The 21,706-nt window shown below is 30.6% G+C and overlaps 1 protein-coding gene across 2 annotated transcripts in view; it reads right to left on the bottom strand.

Moving 5' to 3' along the window:
• LOC134715632 (uncharacterized protein ZK1073.1-like) overlaps nt 1–21,706 on the bottom strand; it is a 38,441-nt gene that overhangs the window by 9,808 nt on the left and 6,927 nt on the right. For both annotated transcript variants that reach the window (XM_063577948.1, XM_063577949.1), the window contains 4 exons: nt 18,155–18,217; nt 14,550–14,610; nt 11,087–11,173; nt 6,895–6,972 (listed from right to left, as the gene is read on the bottom strand). In XM_063577948.1, coding sequence (XP_063434018.1) covers nt 6,895–6,972; nt 11,087–11,173; nt 14,550–14,610; nt 18,155–18,217 — 289 coding nt within the window. The remainder of the gene's footprint in view (nt 1–6,894; nt 6,973–11,086; nt 11,174–14,549; nt 14,611–18,154; nt 18,218–21,706) is intronic.

The following is a 21,706-nucleotide window of genomic DNA, read 5'->3' as shown; positions in this document are numbered from 1 at the left end:
ACTTGTCGTCAACAATGCACTGTGGAAGGAATGGAAAATAGTAATTTGGAAAGAAAATAAATGATTAGTTCTTAACATTTTTAAATAGATCTGTTGCTTCTATACAATACAGGATTGAAAACATGTTTGAAGGAAGTGAAATTTTAGAGCAGAAATAAGTCATTTTTAGGAAGTGGTGGGTTGTGTTGAAACCGTAGAATTTCACACTTCAAGTTTGAATGTAGTTGGATCAAAAATAAATAGTTTTGGTATAAGTACATTGTACTTCTAAAGCTAGGCATGAACCTTAACAAGAACATGATTGTATCGTTTTTATTTCAAATTTCTGTTTGTAACAAATGATAAATCAGTATTTCAGCTCATCAATTAAAATTTGATTTGTACTCTATGTTGTATAATGGTATCCTTGTCACTTAATACTCAAGATTTTTGTTTTAAGTTTTTGCAAACAGCAACCATGACACACAATGAAAACATGCAAATACATCCATGGCAGTGTTAATCAATCAAAAGGCTTTAAATAAATAATGTCCTGATTTCCAATATATAGAAGGAAAGATTTAAGGAGCACTCTCCTTTGGACCTTAAAAGGTAGAACACCATTAGGGACATCAAATATGGAGAAGATTGAAATTATAATGAAAGATAAGAACTCTTGAATATCTATTTTTTAACAGAAGTTTGCAGCAACAGAAGCCATTACTGAAATATCTGCCACTGGCTAGACAATACCCATTGGGAGGAACTGTTATTAGTCAAGTAATAAGTACTAATGTCATGGAAAATTACTATTACGCCAAAAGTACTAATGTCATGGAAAACACATCAGAAGTACTAATGTCATGGAAAATTACTATTACGCCAAAATAATCATTATTATTGAGCAGAGTTCATTTAATGATTCTATCTGTGTCATCAACAATTGATTATAGAAGCCAACATCGCGACACTAATCAGGAAAAATAGCTTAAGTTTGTATTTTAACACCTTAATGCAACACTAACTCAAATAGCAGTAGAAATCAATAGAACATGAGGATTGTAAGAGGTTTAATGGAGAAATGATGCAGGGTGTAAAACATACAATTACTCTATTGGGGAGATCACATACTATAACCTGAAGATCAGATTGAACTCACTGATTGTTTATCATGGTTTAATTTCAGTAAAGACAATATTTCAGACATTTTATTTCATTATGGAAACAAGGCAAACATATATTACTCTACAAATTATGAGATTTATAGATTATATGGGCATCCTAACATCATAAGATATGAAATCATTAAAAGAAATATTCATCTCCAAAAAAAGAAAAATGTATGATCAACCTCTATCTACGGATAATGAGCTATGTACTTCACAGATTGCCAATACTTGAGAGATAAAATAAAACGTGTTTGTATTTTGTTTTAATCTGAACAGCAGTGGAACAGTGTTACCTGTTAATGAGGAAAACATTTAATCTAAGAAAAATTGATTATCTACACACACAAAAAAAGTAATCTCTCAGATCAACATTAGGAAAAAACAGATTTCTATACATACTGATCTTTTTAAAAAAGTCCTATCATCATGATTATAAGAATCAATTTCGATCCTGAACTGAAGGCATTAACTGATCAATATCATATACAATTACTAATAAAAATTAATAAGCATAGAGATAAAACGATTCCTGGAATAAGAACTGGTTATAAAGAAATTATACTGAACTGCAGTCAGCTGTTTTCAATACCAATGGAATCAACCAGAACAAAGAACTTCAAACAGATACTTCAGCATTAATAATTTAGAAGACATGTATATCCCCCCTCTCTGAAATAAAATTGATATTGGTTGAAGTAATCCTGACTTATCATGCAACATAGAATTGCTGACAAACAGTCACAGACTATTTATTGAGGCCATTATAATTTCTACACTTTATGAGAAGAGGGAATGCAGATTCTCATTAAAAGAAGATTTATTGCACAAGCATCAAAACCTCTAACTATCAATAGTGATTATAGGCTGAAGTGATTTGTACTGTTTATAAGGTCAATCTATTACAAAGACAACCGGAGATAGTTTATCATGTTTGGTTCAGTAATAATAGCCGATTTATAAAAACTATGGAAATAATAAAAAAGAAACATACAATTTATGCTAGAATTTTATCCGGCCTTTTGAACAACCCGGCCAAGATAATTAAATAACTGTGTTGTAAAACTGAAAATTTGAAAGCATTCCATAAAACCCTATGTTTTCTTTGAGACTGCTATGTGGAGGCGACACAGAAAGGAAAAAAAACATTTTTCACCAGCTTAGAAACCAATTGGGCATGTTGAAAATAATACAAAAAATAATCAAATTAACGAGACATAGACTCTAAAGGAAACGTATGTTTCCTGGTTTTCTGACTAGAACTATCTCTTTGAAATCCCAATCAATATAAATTTGCCATCTAAGTCATCTTAATGATGAATCTAGATCTTGGATAATTCTTTTACATTCCTTATAAGCAGTGTCTCACAACAAAATATGAAGTGGGAAAGAATTTACATGAAATTTAAAGCTGATTTAAATTCTTCTAAAAGCCTAATGGGAAATGAATTATCATGTAATGGATACAACCTTGCAGCATTATTACACAAACTGTCAGTGATGATATATATAGAAAAATTTGTACTCTCCAAAAATCAATTTTCTTGGCTTGAGAGTGTAATTGTTGTCACAAATGTAAGAACATGCACCATTTAGTCTTGTCAAAATCAACCCTAAGGAACATATTGATCATGGAAATTCTGTTCACGTCATCAAGTATACCAATTATTATCTTATAGTTATTATCAAAATCTTATGTAATCCCTGGAAATGATTTTCTGCGACATTGTAAAGATGAGATATCCTGTAGTCATTAATTCAGCTTAAGATTACATCTCTGGTGCTGAATATTGGATAGGGAGAAATTGTAAGCAGCCATTGTCACGGATAATCTGTAACATTTCAATTGTTCTGTACACTCACCAGTGACCACCAATAAATCATTTACATATTTAAGATGTCTTTTGAGTCGGAGTCGGAGTTTTGACCAAAATTCTTAGATTTACAAAATTTCACCAACAAGAGGCAAATATTAAAATTTTACAATAATTCATAGGAATCTATCAATTTCAAAGACAAAACAAATGAAAAAAGAGTCGAAGAATACATTAAGTTCATATTCCTCTCTTAACACAGGCATTTTACACAGAAAAAGGTGTAACATTGAAATGTTAAGTCCACAATTTAAAAAAAATCTTAATTTACATTATTTTTACCATACTAAAAACTAATATCATACATAAATACTTGAGTGTTTATTCTTTTTTTTTATCTCAATTGTTATTTCTGTCGAAGACTGAGATTTTATAATGTATAAAAAAACCAATGTTGACATTTAAAAAAAGTCTCATCTCTGTAAAATACTGGACTTAATTTTCAGTTAAAAGGCCTAAAAAATTTAACATCAAGGTCATACTGCAGTTATCATTACAACATAATACTAATCCAAGGTCAAACAAGCATCTTTAGATATACATAAAATTGAGAATGGAATGTACACATTACAAGTAATCATAAATTTCATAAATAACAAATAGTCTTGTAAGTATGCTATTCAATCTTTATACATGCAATGCAAAATGGATGATATCACCCAATTAATCGAATTGCACTTCAATCTTTGTAAAATAAACCATGCTTTTTCCATTATCTAAGATTGAGAAAATAATAAAATACATGCTTTCCAAGCTGAGTAAAGGTTAATGATCATCATTGATTAAGTAATCTGATTCTTGTAAGAAAAAGCAATTGTAATGTTGATTATAAATAGGCATAATAGTTTAGTCAAAATATGAAGCTCAGATTTCTGGAAATATAATCATGCAAAATATCAAACTTCATGCATTTATCTTTTATGTAATTTTTCAACTCTTCAGTATTTCAAATGCTTTAATTCCAATGCAATAATTCCCTTCATATTTGTCAATTATGTAAACTGGAACAAGAATGTGTTCAAAGTACACGGATGCCCCACTTGCACTATCATTTTCAATGTTCAATGGACCGTGAAATTCGATAAAAAATCTAATTTGGCATTAAAATTAGAAAAAGATTATACCATATAAGGGAACATGTGTATTAAGTTTCAAGTTGATTGGACTTCAACTTCATCAAAAACTACCTTGACCAAAAACTTTAACCTGAAACTCCCACTTTCATTTTCTATGTTCAGTGGACCATGAAATTGGGGTCAAAAGTCTTATTTGGCTTAAAATTAGAAAGATCATATCATAAGCAACAATTAGTGTACTAAGTTTCAAGTTGATTGGACTTCAGCTTCATCAAAAATTACCTTGACCAAAAACTTTAACCTGAAGCGAGACGAATGGACAGACGAATGGGCAGACGAACAAACAGACGAACGGGCGCACATACCAGAAAACATAATGTCCCTCTACTATCGTAGGTGGGGCATAAAAATGGGAATATTGTAGTTCCAGTTTATAATGTCCATAATAATATCAAAATAGGAGGTCAAATTTAAGTAGTAGCTCTGGGACCCTTTACCCCAGGAGCAATAAGATTTCAAATAGGAAATTACACATTAAATTGTCCCATGTTGACATTAAATTAAACCCTGGTGCATAGCAATCCACTTCAACTGTAACAGTTCTTAGCAATTATTGACAGAACTATTATTACAATTGAAACTAAGAATCATAATTATAAATGAAACTGAAATAATCAATACTTCTATAAAATTGATAAAATCATCTGGTGCTCCAAGATATTACTATATATGTGTCTGCTCTCATAAAATTAAACAAAATTAGAAGTAGCTATAAATGTTATTGGACTGCATAATAAAAATCAATTAAACTACAACTTTTGTGTGTATTGACTTGTGTCTAGTTCCATTATCATGATACAGATACTAATAAAAAAATACCCTAAACAAATACTATTAAGTAATATTCTGTTTTATATGCCACAATTAAAGTTGTATCATTATCATTTCCAATTAACTATTGTAAAGGGTTATTTTGCAAAAATAAGACCAAACAATGAAAGTTATATAAAAAAATGTGAATAATTCAATCATAGTTAAATAAAAAAATCAGTTTTTTTCTCTTATTTTTTTAAAATTTGATTTATAACTGAAATCTAAAGTGTGGCAGTACTATCAAACAATTCAATTCCTACTTAGATGCATAAAATTTATTTGAACTTCTCGATGAAATGCTTTATTTTTCATAACAATTTCTATAAAAAAATAAAATCAAAACATAAAATTTAAGAAAATGCTGCACAAAGAACATCCTCACAAAAGTTGCAGTTTGTCAAACAAAAGGGAGATAATTATAAATCTCAAGTGGAGATAACTCACCGAGCTTGATGACTGGAAATATTGGAAGCAAAAATAATGCATCAGTAATTACAATTAAAAAGATGGCATTGCAGCCATGCTTAGCCCATGAAGAATATCAGATCAAATTTACTTCCAACGTAATTTTTAATAGTGAACTGCAAGCCCTCTAGCTAAATTTCATAGTTTTTAGTTTTTTCTAAAATAAAAAATCTTTCAATTCAGGCTTTTAGGATTGAAAGTCAAATTTTATACTAAGATGTCAAAAATAAATTTAAAAATTCATAAATTACTAGGGAATATATTTGATCTGAACAATTGTATAGCTGAGCATAAAACAATCAAACTGATCAACTACAAATTACAATATATTTCTTCCATGCCTACTTCTTTCTTTAGAAATGTATTATATGTTATTTTTATAGGATTAATAATTTAAGATATATGAACAAGATACAAAGGAATTTATAGAAATCCTCATTATTGCTGAAAACAGATTTTGATATTTATCTTATAACAAGATGTCACTTGAAGAACAGCCTAAAATCTAGGTCAACTACATCAAAATTCAATAAAAAAACAAAAATGAGTCAAAGGATCTAGCTCTTAAACATGATAGATAAAAGGACTTACAAAAAATTATATTGTAACCCTCATACCCCATTCCCCCCTTTAAAATCTAAAAGGTATCGCTTATCTATATGTTTAAATCAACTGACTTAGCTAATCACCATTTCGTGCAAAAATCAAGTGACCAGAAAGAAATTTGAAACATACTATTTTTATTAAAAGTTGTTTAATAAAATAACCCTGATACCAAAAGTAACATATTACCCAGAATTCAGATAAGTATTAGTTAAAATTGTAAACTTGATAGAATAAAATCATGCAATATTTCATTCATGTTAGTTAAAAATGCATTTTGTTTTACTCTGCTGTGTGGGTAATTACTTAATTCCCTCCTGAGAATTATTTTCAAGTTTCAGTGTATTAATTGACATATGGTAGCCTTGTTTGAATAACATGTTTAATCACAAAATCAATTATCTGAAACGCATTATTTAATTATATATTACTTTCAAGTAAAGTGAAAAAAATATTGTGTGCTTAGATTCCCCATTGTATTTGAATAATTTTTCTTCTGACTTTTTATTATGTAGAGTTAAAGTAATCACAGAATGTTCAACCCACTAACTCATGTATTGGAATTGAAAAACTGAACAAAATGAAGGGAGTAACTGTAAAAATTTGAATGTTTTAAAAATGCCAAGAAAAAGTGTTAAGATAATTTGGGATAATGATTTTGCTATACCAAATTAAGAAAGTCAATCTTAATTCAGTCAAGAGATAAAATTAAAGCTTTTAATTATATAACTTATCCTACTTGTATGTCAAGACATTTCGGAGTTTAGAAGTAATCTTGAAAACGAACACAAATAACAACGAAAGCAGACAATGGGGGAACATTTAAACGTAGATTTGTGTGTTTTAACGGATACCTACCGATCCAAATCTATGTAGTACCAGATAAGTCTCAGCTGTTGGGTTCATACCAATCTGTTCTAGTTTCCATCCTATCACCTACAATGGATAATCAAACATTGAGGAATGATAAAATACACCTAATAATCTTAAGACGGGTGTAAAATACACCTAATAATCTTAAGACGGGTGTAAAATGCACCTAATAATCTTAAGACGGGTGTAAAAATAAGATTTATATATATATAACTCAGCCAACTTGTAGGCAAATTCATTCAAATATTACTTTTGTTCAAATCAGTAATAATTTGAACCTGACATTAATTTGCTCTCTACCTGTTCCGTTAAAACATACAAGGTACCCACAGACAATGACAGACGGCACTAATTAGAAAACAGGGTAGAGAAACAATGTTATCATTTCTCATGCTGTTTTCAACTGCTGAAAAAAAAACTAGTGATGACAGTTGATTTCAATGTGCCATTCCTTGGTATGTTTTTATATATTACTATCAGACATGAATTGTTCTTTATTCATAATCATTTATATCTTATATTACATAGTTATAAATATAACCCAAAAGACAAACAATTTTGTATATGGTTGACCTTGCAAGAGCTGAAGAGGTTGTTAAAGAATTCAACAATTCAATGGTTAATTCTGAGTCCTTGTACAACAAGCAAATGTGCAGACCTGAATTACCATTACTATCTTGACATACGTATCACTGAGGGATTAAATAATCCTACAGACTAAAACAGAGGTAATAATGACAGATCATTGTACAAAATTCATTTCTTATTCCCTGACAAGAACTTTCTGTATGTTCATTAACCTACATTTTCCAACAGAAAGAAAATAAATGATGACACCATGCTATAAGCCATTGTCAGCCTATAAATCTTGACTAATAAAGACATGTATAGATCAATCAACCATGTTTAACTATAGTAAGTGTGTTTACATAGGAGTCAATTCATTCAAAGTATATATACACGTACCCTAAACAAGATTTTAGAAAAACAGAAAATGTTTACTTCCTCCGAGTGGAAAATATTTATATGTAAAATGCTGTGTTTAATCACTAACTTGGCACAATTAAGATGGGAGTATCTGACACAGCTAACTACAACATTTTTCTTAAATATCCTGACTTACATATTTTTATAAGTGTTATTTATAAGATAATCAGAGATCTAAATTATTATCTGTACTGTATCTATTGATGTAAACCTTCAAAGCTTTGATGCTTAATCCATCAATATAATCTGTTTTGTAGCTTAAAACATAATGATTATAGCATACTGTAAGCCTGTCCAACATTTATCTACATTTTGATAGCTTGTGACTGCCAGTATTCCCAATAGGCAATATCCTCTAATTCTGAACAACCTACTATACATGAAAACTTTGTTGAATTAAGATGTCATCTAATAGACCTGTCTATTGTTAAAATTTGATTTTAGCGTTGGATTTGATTGTTAGATTGTAATCTCATTGATATAGCTTGATAAGACTACTCAATAGTTGATGCATCATACTATATAGTCCTTTGGACCTTAATGTCAAATGAGTTGGTACCAAAGTAAAGCAGTGGCTGAGTGAGTTAAAAGTTTTACAATGGTTTAAAACCTGGACCCTTTTAGTTATTTATTTAATTTTGTTCATAAAACATTGCTTTCATATTAATATTCAACAGGGATAATTTTGTCCTATAAAAGAACAGAAATCATTAAAATTGATCCCCATTTCAAAAGTGCAATTTTCTATCAGCTCTTAATATGCCCAGCAACTTATTAAAGATATATTGTAAGTGTCCAAATAACTGAAATCCATTAAATAACCTATTAAAACCATTTAGTACATATATATGATAGTTTTCAATTTTCTCCAAACCAAAGATATCAAATAGACCTGGACCACTGCATTTCCTACAATAAATAATCATCCTTGAATTTGACGCAATCTAACCCAGAATAAGTGTATGATACTCGAAATTAATTATGCAAAATTCACCTTGACCTTTCATTTTTACTCAACTTTTTTTATATAAATAACTCAATACAGCTTTAAATAAAATGTTTACAGCAACTGTTTACCAAAAAAACATTGATAAAATATACAAGAATAAATGTATAAAATTTGAAATTTGAAGAAAAAAAAATCTTTCTTTTTTCGTGGTTGAGATAAACATTTCTTGCAAACATTTAGAATTTCGAGAACATAAAAACTTGCTTTATGGATTTTAAATCATTAAAATTCAACTGTGAAAAGTGTATTTTTGGTCAGGGATGACATTGAATTTACACAATAACATATGAGTCATTATGCACTTCTAATTCATTACAAGAGGTCCTTTATATCATTTCTGAAGGACATTTGTGAAGGCTGTTTACATTTCCTTAACTTTGCAAGAATCATACAGCACTTATCTCTAAATCTAAGTTAATAAATAAGTCTATCATAATAAAACTACTACTGAATGGCAAGGATCAGAGACTAATAACTGTCCTGGGATAGATATGACTGTCCTCTGATACACAAAAATCAATGTAGCTATTGTAATTGTTCCCAATAAAATTAAAATCAATGTTAACCTATTGGGATAAATGACTGCTTTCTGACAAGACAAAAATCAATGTAACAGTGTGACACTTATCTACAGTTAAAGACTTGATGGTATTGTCACAATGTCTTTTGATTTTACTGGAGTCGATGGGTTGCTGCCTCATTGACAGAAACCTTATATGATGGCATATCTCCTTTTAATTGTAACTGTTAGAAACAAAAATATTGACTCACCAAAATGAGATGAACATTTCTATAAACCTGTTAGAATCCGTAACTGACCCCAAGCTTTTTCCATTATGCATGAAATATTTGCCACTGTATACTATAATGCTGACTGGTCAATAAACAATATGCTAAGTAAGAACACAATATTGAAAACTGTATGGAGGACAGAAAAAAACATATATTCAAAAATAATTTACAATTCCTATGAAATGACAATCAGTTACAAAGATAGACATTGACAGATTCAGTTGTAGACAGTAAATAGATTTCATGATAAACTGACTGACCACCTTAGTCAGATAGAAAATTTAGTTCAATAATTTCCTGTCATGAGAAGACACAGAATCCTTTATTTTTCAAAATTTTGCAATAAATATAAGATCAACTCTCAAGACTTGAAGCTTTTCAACAAAATCAATCATGAAGACTCTTTTTCTCTCATCTTCTAATAAAACCATGTCTTTATTACACCATTAATTACAGGTGAGATGAGTGGCGTTTAACACCTGGATATGATTACAGTATTATATAACAGTTTACCTGATGATAGCCTGTTTTGATTTCCTGATTTGTTAAGTATAATATTATGTAATTATCACAGAAACTACTGCAACAACCTTGTAAACATGGAGAGATTTTTTACAGAGCGGAAAGATGCATATAAAGATAAATATTTCACATGCAACAGGAAATCGTTCAACTATATACTTTATAGAGTGTACTGCAGTATTATAATCTACCAGTAAAAGTAGATTTGGGTCTAATGTCAATGAGACAGCAACCCAATGACACTTGCAATCAAAACACATCAACATACATGCTTTACAATCAATATTATTATGCAAGTATTAAAAATCGTAATGAAAAAACCTTGTTCATTTTTTAAAATAAGTCTATTCTTTACAAAGTCAATAAAACCATTTTGTTGTTTTGAATCAAAAGTAGCATGGTAAGTTTCATCCGCATAAAGTTTTCCAGTGACTGAAGGTCGTAAAGGCATCTATAGTGGCTTTAAATATCCATGCCAATAAGACTTGTGTGTCTGGTATAGTTGTTTTGTTGGCAATTTAACCACATCTCCTTTTCTATAGTTTACCAGTGATCAAAGGGTGTAAAGTGGCCTACAGTGGCTTATATCCATGTCAATTGGACTCTGGTGTCAGACATAGTTGTCTTTATTGGAAATTAAATCACATCTCCTTTTGCGTGTTTCTATAGGGATAAGGTATGTCCAGTTATCATTTGTATCAATTTATATCTCAAAAAGAAAATGTTTGAGATGGATGTGCATTCCTCTCTTCAACAATAAATTAACTTATGGTCATGCCATGTGGACAGCCTTAGTTTAGTAAAATCAAGCATCCTTTTCCAAAAAACAGAACATGACATTTTCTTTCCCTATGCAATTTCACTCACCTTGTCTTTGAGCGATTCCATAAAGCCAGCTGTAGTCCCAGTACAGTGGATAAGACATACACCAAATACTCTGGACGGTTGAGCAATCTAAAAAAAAAACAATCATCAGAGGTCAGGTCAAAGACATCAAATCTTGCTGGCTCACTTACTCATTTAGAGCTCAGAATATAAAATATACCTTTCTGTTCTTATATTTTATTCTATTAAACTGAAACATTTATAATTATCAATCATTGTTACTCGTTTCAAGGATGACATAGATTTTGTTAATTTGAAGAAAAGATATTTTTTCTGTTTAGATTCAGACTAAGTAATATTGGTTTAGACAAATCTATTTTTAGTAAATACATGTATAACCTTGAACTTGAATAGCTAGGAGCTATTTCAAAATCATTAGGGATCTCCCACTTAGGGTATGACCAAATATCAATTTAAGATTGTTTTATTTAGTATTTGGAAAAAAATAATTTGCATAAATTTGTGTCTATACTATAAACTTGACCTTAAACGAAATGATTGCAAAATCAATACAGATCAATCCTCCTTTCATTACACTGGGACAGACTGTATATATTTACTAGACATGCTAGAGGGTTATACTTTCAGACATGATGATGCAGCATTTGATAAAGCATACTACAACTACTTTTCTGAATGATTTCTGTCTATTTGTTTGCAACTTTGCATTTGAACTTGACATTTGTCAGACTTGATATAATTTATTTTAGTTACAATCAGGAAACCCAATCGACTGCCAGGCAGACTGAATGAAAATAGAAAGGGTAAACAATTCTCCCTTATGTCCTAGTTTTGGATGATAAATAAGGCCTATGAAGTACAGGGAATAGTAATTGCAAAGATATGTACCTTATAAGGAAGTTTCCTTATTAGGTCATTGATTTCACCCATATTTGGAATTTCTCTCACACGAAAGATTTGCAAAGTTACTATTAAGAAATTCCTTCATTACAATGCATTCTTTGCATTTCTTTATATTAGACTTGGACTTGTTTCTATTTAAAGAATATGCCACATATTTCTTGGAATTATTATTGTAAAATATTTTCATAAAAGATATAAAAGACTTAAGTTATTTTTGTACATCTTTTATTTACATTTTTTCACTGTATTGGTACAACTAAACATTAATATCATTTTCTCAGTGAAACCAAAGGTTTTCATAAATTAGTACATCCTAATGATCCTTGGTATTGTTTTAAAAAAGATTTAAAAAAAAATCAGTATCAGTGAGTAAATAGCCTGTAAAGATTTATATCTTCAAAATTTTTAAGATGGTTTGTTGAAAAAGGGTACAAAGATCAAATTCAGTATCTATGTTCAAGTAGTGTCTATGTACTTGAATATCAGACAACATAGATAAAGAAAAAATACTTTAACCACAAGCATTTCCTTTGAAATGATTCAATTCTTCTTAAAAACTACTGAACTGTGCTGATATCCGCACCCGCTACCCAAATAATAAACATAAGTCTGGATGTGTTTCTTTTCTCAAGTATCCAATGATATAACATGAGAAGATGCAGCTTTATGTAAAAATTGATTTAAACTACTGAAAGTGACCTTGTTTGGTCTTACACATACAGTGTTGGTGTGAACCTAAACTTAATACATTGTCTGTTAATCAGCTAGGCCTTACACACAATGACAAATTGTGTGACAGTGAACTTTATACATTGTCAGATAATCAGTGACTTGTAGAACCATTAAATCAATTCTAGATAGAAACCCATCAAATAGATTTCTTCGCTGTGTGTAATCCTTCCATACAAAGATAGAGTATTACTATGATCTATAATAAATTCAATAATGCAGCGCCTTGAAATAAATAAATGCTTTTTTCATTGGGGGGTTCCTTCAGGATCCAGCTAACATTATGTACGTAAGCAATTCTTAATTTTTTGTCATTTCCTGGGTCCCGCATGACCTCATTTCCCGTTTTCACGACACAATAATTTGACTTTCCATGTCACGCTTACCAAAAATCGGCAATCCCTGGTCACTCTTCGACCCCAATGAGACCCACTTCATTGTACAATGTATCAATATTACAATCAATATATTTATTTGTTAGCCTTAAAACTTATAATTGTTAATGCAATATCTTGCTGAGTAAGTATTATAGTCCAATTAAACATACAGTCGCTACAGACATTGACAGATGGCTGGGCAAAAAAATACCAACCAGTTGTTGAGATTTATGGAAATAGTTTCCCTGAATCCTGTGTGTGTATTATGGGAAAGCCTTAAAAAAATGTGTAATTTCATTATAGTATTTAAATAATTTGACCTAGGTAGTGAAATCAAAATTTAAAAAAGAATAAAACCTATCAACTTGATTGTCTCTTGGCCCCTCCTTATCTGTCCATTTCCCCCCATGTTTCATATAAGGTTTGATATTGATAGAAATTTGGACAACATTTTACTGACAAGGCATGGCTTTCAAAATAAGTATTCTTCAAGGCCAGGAGTATATTTATATTATATATATGTAGGTCAATAAAATTATGCATGTAATACATGCATTATTAGGATTACTTGTTAGACCATGTTGTAGTTAAATTTTGCTAATAAAAGTCTGATGTTCTTGTTAACTGGGCAAAATACATACATCATTAAGACCTTTTACAAAACTAATGAAGATAAAGTATGTCCTTTTACAATTTACACGATATATAATTAATGGCACCATCATTTATCAGAAGACATGTTCTTTCTAGTATACAGCTATAGTAATAGTTATTCAGTCAGCAAAAATTAGTTCTTCCCTTAACATTGTAGCATGTATGAGTTATTTTTAGACGATAAAGTGCAATTGTAATAGAATTACACAATTCTTTTCACAAATGGTAATTAAGTATTTTTCTAGATAATTGCTTTTACTGGTATGTTTAATGTGAGAGGTTTTCTAAAGATTATAAAGATTAACAAGGAGTCACACAAATAATTGTTCAAAGCATTCCCAACTCATTATTGACATTTTATACTAAATGATTCAATGGTCAGTGGGTCTTAAAAAATACCACATTAGAAATGACTGCACTGTAAAAATCATCATTATAAAATTCCAGACTGTTTTTAAAAGTATCATTCATTGATATTATGGTGCAGAGTAATAAGAAACAAAAGTTTTGGACATACAGACACGGTCAGTGCAGTATATTACCCAATCAGTAAGTGGGGGTATAACTTTTAGTCAAATGAACCTTATATTCTGCTTTCTAGCTTTTAAGTCATAAAACTTTACTCAGTACGCACAAGTGTAAAAAAATACAGTATCTTGGTTGGTTGATTTTGGAGTCGAAGTAAAATAATCGAAATGGAAAGTTTTAAAACTGTTAGCCAGCACACAATGTCAGTTAAGTATTTGGGTGTGGACCTTTACAGGATGATCAACTTAGAGACTGTTCTGAACAATTGATAAATAACTGATGACAAAACTTACAGCAAATCTGGCTACAATGTTAGCCCCAGCCCCTTCTCCAATACATACAACTTGCTTGACACTGAAAGAAAAAACATACAGTTACCGGTAATGCACATTTGTGAAATGGCTTATAAAGTGGTTTAATTGTAAATAATGACCAACCAGTTCCAAAGTAAAACCAAACCTATGAACATATGTATATATTCAGTATTTGAAATTCTTTAGTGCATCATAATCAACTGTATACAGCACTATACATAGATACAGGTTATTATATTTTTATATATACATGTACCAACAAAACAGTCACTTCTGAGTTTTTTTCTTATATATATAGCATTATATATTTTGTGCTTATAAGGTATGGGAAGCTCTTTGATACACCTACATCTCTACCATATACGCAAAAAAATAATGGTGCCTTCTATCTCAAATGAATCCAGAAATGTTTTTCTGATTCAATTTGTCATACAAAGAGATGCTTCCACAAATGTTAATAACACATATCTGTTCAGATAATAGAGAAGAAAATGTCATTTTGAATATGTGTGGATGTTATTGTGCCATTAAGAAATCTTTCCCTACACTCCTTATTAACTGACAATCAATAAAACAATTACAAGAATATAAAGACTTTTATTGAAAACTAGAACCATTCTTTTGTTAAATAATTGTATAGTTCCAATGGGATATTTGTCTTTCCTTCTCTGACGTAAGTCTGTGAAAAGGAGATTGACTCTGTCAACAGAAATCTATAATACATTACCAATAGACAATTGTCTCATATGTTCACATACATCTGAAAAGTCTCAAAAGGCATTGAGAACAATTTTAAAATGTCAGTGTTATAGTTATGTAATATAATCATCAAAGGAAATGATAAAATAAACTTTAAAAAAAACCTTATGCAAATATCATAATCAGACAGCAGAGAAATGTTTAAGTTTTAAAAGCTAGTTCAATAATTGGATTGACTAAGCTCGTTTTAAAACACTTTCTTCAAATTTATACACTCCCGGCTAATTTGGTTTTTTAGAGACTTTTTTTATTGGAGTTCAGACTAGGTTGTTTTACAACAAAATTGATTTTGACATTATATGTTAAGCAATGTAAGTTATCGTGGCTATGAAAGTATGTTTCTATTATGATGTGTAAACCAAGTTGTAATTTAGTCTTTATCAGTTTGTGAGCGAGTTGGATGAGTTAACTCACCAATAAACTCCTTCAACATAACTTTTACAGGCGCGTAGCTCCCTATACGCCAACACGCAGTTGCGTGCACATCGGTTCGGCATGCAAAATATTTTTTTGCAAAATTAAAACTTTATAAATCAAATTTTAAAGGAAACACACATGATGTCACTTTTTTGATTGATGAAATGTCATTAAATAACGGCATTTGGTTTCAAAATAGAAGTTTTATTGGAGATCATGCATGACAAAATCGGACGCTGTAACTTGTATCTTTTACACGATTTGAATTTGTTATACTCAGTCTAATACCTGTAGTTTCGGAGCACATTTTACAGAGTACAGTTTATCTGTTTGGAATGGGATGTACCAATCGGCATTAGCTTTAAACCCTTCGATATCGTTGAAATTATGCCACGGCGATGTGTTCGAGGGACTATCAGAGCCACTCATCCTGCAAACACGCAAAACATTATTGGAAAGTCTCATTTTATTTTGCGTTTATAGACCATATGATAATGGAACTGGAGAGTGGAGTCGCGTCTGGTATTATCAGAAAATCGCTTCTTTTTGCCGTATCTGCTTCCTCGTGTTGTAGGAAATATAACAAACGAACAAATCTCAACATTGTCTGAGACATACGAAACTGACCTGGTATGTAATTTTGACGAATTCAATTGGGAGGTCGCTCGATGGCAAACACGTACACTGGTTTATAACATCTCGCGAGTGCTACCGTGGTGGTCTATCAGTGTACTGCGTCTGTTGAAATCAAATGTACGATCAACAATGAACAATGACAGGTTATCATCGCTAGCATTACTGCATATTCAACGAGATTTCAGTGTGAATATTGACAAATAAATAGAGAAGCTCGTTTCTGCCTAGACCCGAAGAGCAGATTTTGGACAATTTTGAGTAAATTCTGTATCAGAAAAATGTGTAGTTTATGTTTTCAATTAACCATGATTTACTTTATTCAGAAGCTTTATGAATAGTTTTACAATCATAAATTTTATAAGTCCTATCTACATGTAGCTCCTCTTTCAACTGTCCTATGACCGAAAACCAAAAAAAAAAACCATTTTCCTGCATAAAAGGGTCCCAAAAATTTTTCGCCTCGCTCCGCTCGGCGGTAGGTGCTTGCACATCGGTTCTTTCTAGCTACGCCCCTGTTTTATTACTAAATAAGGGTAAAGCTATTTTGCAGTTAGTGAATGGATTTATAAAAGTAAATTAAGATATACACCAAAATGAGCTGTCTATTGTTGATTGATTGAAAATTGCTTTACACAGCATCAGTCTATTGTTGAGGACTGTAATGAGTGTATGTTAGTCCAAGATGTCTTTTGGTTCTACTTCTCCTTTGAATGCTGTCTGTTACAGAAATACTTTATTCACATTCTGCCAGTATCTTTGGATCAACTATTATTTATCAAAGTCATACACAAATAATGTAATTGTGATTTAAACAACAAGATTGAATATAAATCAAACCTTGAAGCATCAATCATATGTAATTCTTCTTCTCTGATTTTTGTCTTACATAATAATTTAATAACTATAACAGGCAGAACATCAGCAATCTTTATTCATATTTTCCCATTTATGACATCAATGATTGAATATGGCACTGTCTATAGTAACAACAATGTAAAATTGTTTCCCCATGTAATATCATGTAATCTAAGCTGCTCAGATGTTAGAAAGTTTATGTTTGGTAAATATTTAGAATCGGGAATCAATTTCTATTTCTAAAGACCTAAACCATGTAAACACGGTCCATTTAACTCCAATCATGAGCCATTGTCCATGAAGACTAAGAGTGAGCCCATTAAATTTCAATCAGTAACAACTGAACATATACCAGTCATAAAGACCAAGACAGGTTCAATTAAACTACAATTTTAGAGCCACTGTCCATGTACATTAATCAGTCAGAAAGATCAAGAAAGGGTTCTATAATATGATTACACCAATCAAAAGCCACTGTAATGTCCACTAACCAATCAGAATTATCAAGATAGGGTCATTTAAACACCAATCTAAAGCCAATGTCCATAATTGGTCTTTTTTTCAAAATTGAAATTTGAAGCATAATCATATTTCTTTTAACTACATACTACTGCCTTATCATATTCTGTTACTTTCAGCACATTATGCATAACCTGGAACTGATCTTCTGATCACAATTTATAACTCTAAGCAACAACAGTTACATAAGCTTAATTTTCTACAGACCTATAACATGGAACTAGCATACTATACACTGGTGTCCTAAAGCCATTTATGCTGCCTTGATTATAGAATACTTACTTAATATGTCAAATAAGAAAATAGAGTAAACCTTCTCCTTTACAGAACTCAGACTAAATCATCTCCTGAAGGCTGAACTTTATCCAAAACTGAACCTAAAATTACAATATACTTACTCTAACTGATCAAGTACACAGACGATATCCTCTCCTAGACTCTGCATGGTGGGGAAAGTATAACTACAAAATACACAATATTTACTATTATCATGTTGTTTAATTAAATTACATATAAAAATCATACAAAATAATGAAAGATATCAAAGATTCTATATTTTTTCAATGACAAATGGAATGTAGTCAATGTACAATGAAGATGATTATAAAGTCTTTTTCTAGAAGAATAAAATGGTGCCCTTCAAAAAGTTTTTTTCATGTTTGAAACTGAAATGCATGGACACTAAATTGATAAAAAAAAAAGTCACTTTTTAATAATACTAACAGACAGAAAACAACATTTCATGTTTTGCACAAAGCAATCATTTCAATTAAAATTTAACAGTTACTTGACAAAAAATGTAGAAGCAGGTCCCATATTCATGCTGCTTGCCAGGATGTCAAAATCATGTTAATGGTAACAGTATGTCTTGTATATTATATTTCAATGATATTACCAGGTCAAAAGTCCGTACTCTAAAATTGATCGAATCAGAAAATTTAATATTTATCTCAATCTCAGCTACTTATGAAAAATCTAATTCAGTGGAAAAGTCTCAATTTGTATCTAAATTCAAAAATAAATTATGGATTAATTTGATATCAGAAAAAAGTCTTTGAAGATTTTAACCAAATATCCAATCACTAGATTATTCTCTTCTGATAATGGATCAGACAGGCATTATTGTCATCATAATTACAAAGCAAGGGAATGACAGCTACAGACATAACAGAATTACGTATTGATGTTACATCTTTAGTTAACACAGGAAGGAGAAATCTATTACATTAAAAGAACAAATTGTTTATTAAATGGTCTAATTTTGTCAGTTTTAATTTATCATCCATTATGCAGAGTGAACCATTTAAGCTTAAGGCAATTAAACTGTAATGTCAACATACTTCAGATCTGCCTTGTTAAAAACAAAAACAACATCTTATGCAAATGTAACAAGTACAATTTACGTGATGCATTTGCATGTTAACAAATTTGTTTCTGCATGTTTATGTTTTAAACTGTCAACTGTATAAAGCCTTGACATATAAAGGTTTTTTTAACCATTTTAACCCATAATCAATCGTGGAATTTGGCCTTGACAACCCAGTTGATCGAAATTAAAAAGAAATGTCCCCATCAATAATCAACTGATGTGAAAGTAAAAGTCATTAAAAATCTCAGTGTAAAAGTCAGAAGAGTTAATTTACTTTGTCGACAATCCTGATGCAGTCTGAATAATTCTAATTCAATAAAATATAATGTCATTAAATGGTGTTGGCAGCCTAAGAAATACGAAAATAGTCTGTTTGAACAAGAATTTTAATCTGAAAACAGACTTCTTCAATTGTAAATTGTTAAGAAAAACTCAGGAGTTGGCTTCACAAAAATCTTACAACTAAGTTTGATCGTAAGTCCTGAAAAATTCAGCGTAGTCATAAGGTTTTTTGTGAAACCGACTCCAAATCTTTTAACTCTATTTACCTAACACTCTAGATCTTAAAATATAAATCTGTGATTATTGGCAGAAAAAAAACATTACTTGTTATAAATGGATGGAAGAAGATTCATGTAATTATTTGGTAAAATCAGTCTAATCAATGTTTTTTTTCTAAATCTTGCCAAAGGTTGTCAGATTATAAGTAATATCACATCAGTGTATCCCAAACTCTGAAGGACCGACAAAATATCTGACAAAAGATCATTTGGTCAGACAGAAATTTTTAGATGTTTTGGTTGAAAATATAGCAGAAAAGATCAAATTTCTTTTTCGATCAGACAAACCACAAAACAATTTGGCACAGACTGTCACATCAAATCATACCATGCAGCTTTTCAAAACTTCTCAAACTTTCCTAGCTAGAAAACATTGACTACTGAATGCAGGTAAGTAAGTAGGACCTTGTTACACATTGTGCTCACATGTACTCCATGATAATGACTAGTAAGTAGTTAATGTTAAATTATGAATGCTGGTTAAAATGGCTAAAATAATGCAATGAAATGAAAATGCCAAAAACCTATTAAAATCTTGAGCTCAATTTTCAGACAGCAACAATGACCAAATAATCTATGTAATCCTGAGTGGAGACACTTTGTATTAACTATTATTGGGTTCAATAGAGATGACGGACAATCTTAAATCTACAACTTATCATAGAGATAGGTACAACCAAAAATGTAGTAGTCTCATGTCTTCTCTAAATAATAGAAGCAAAAATAGCATCACCCACATTCTAGTATGGGAAAACTTGTAATCAATCAGATCTGATATTAAAAAGGCAGGTGCATTTAAAAAATCTTTGCAAGCTTGTTGAATTCTTTCAAGCAATTTTCAAAGAATTTCAATTAAAGAAAGTTGATGAAAACAAGTCTTTAGCTATAACTTGGAGATGTTACAGGGGCGGATCCAGTCATTTTAAAAAGAGGGGGTTCCCAACCCAGAGAATATATAGGGGCGTTCCAACTAAATGTTCCCATTCAAATGCATTGATTATATAAAAAAAAAAGGTTCCAACCTTGGAACCACCCCCCATCCCCCTGGATCTGCCAATGTGTAAGGCGTCAGAACAATGCATCATTATGCCAGAGATTCATAAATGTAAGATATAGCAAAATTAAGATAGATAAAGTATGTCACCTTTGTTAACTTACCATGCAATATGGGTTTTGCTCATGTTAAAGTATACAGCTTATAGGAGGACAATACTGCACAATGGTCCTTTAGGTCAGATGAATAAATAATACTTTAATAATGACTGAGGACATGGTTGATGGATCAATGACCATTTTTTAATAAATGAGTTCAAAATAGCAAGAAACTGTTTAAGAGGAGATTTGGGATTCAGACAAAATTAAAGCACATAGCAGGTAAAAACATGTCTATGTGCACGATACGATACCATACATTGTAATCATATTTAAGTTCACTTGGCTTATGGCAAAAATACATGTAGTTAGTCTATTTGTTAAAAGTTTTAATACATGTACAATATACAACAAACCCTTTAATTTCAACAAAAAAGGAAGCAAATATAAGCATGAAAAAGCTGAAACTTAAAATGTGAAATTTTGGTATGTGGGTGAGATATATGTGGTAATGACACAAAAATGAATGAATGACACTTAAAATAAAACAAAAATGATTAAAACCATTCTTCTGCAAAAATATCCCAACATCCATTCCAACTGAAAAAACATTGTGCCATATATATATTGATCTACAACTAAATAAAATCTATGGAAGTTAGTTAAAACAATAGTCACTGAAATAAAATATCAACAATCATTCTGGTCCAGCCAACAACAAATATGTACAGTATGTTATGAAAATCTCAGTCTCGAATAGCAACATAAAATCATTCTATTCATCACAATATCAACATAAAAGTTTCCCATGCTTCACATTTTCATCTTTAATGGTAGCATTATAAAAGTCTGCCAGCAGGTATTCATTGATATTGAATCTCATTTCAATCTTTGTTGTCATATGGCCTTTGAATACAGTAAATAATATA

This window comes from Mytilus trossulus, chromosome 4 (genome assembly GCF_036588685.1).
Source record: "Mytilus trossulus isolate FHL-02 chromosome 4, PNRI_Mtr1.1.1.hap1, whole genome shotgun sequence".
In the NCBI taxonomy this organism is placed as follows: domain Eukaryota; kingdom Metazoa; phylum Mollusca; class Bivalvia; order Mytilida; family Mytilidae; genus Mytilus; species Mytilus trossulus.
The sequence above is the reverse complement of the archived record's forward strand: the minus strand, read 5'-3'. Positions and strand labels throughout refer to the sequence as shown.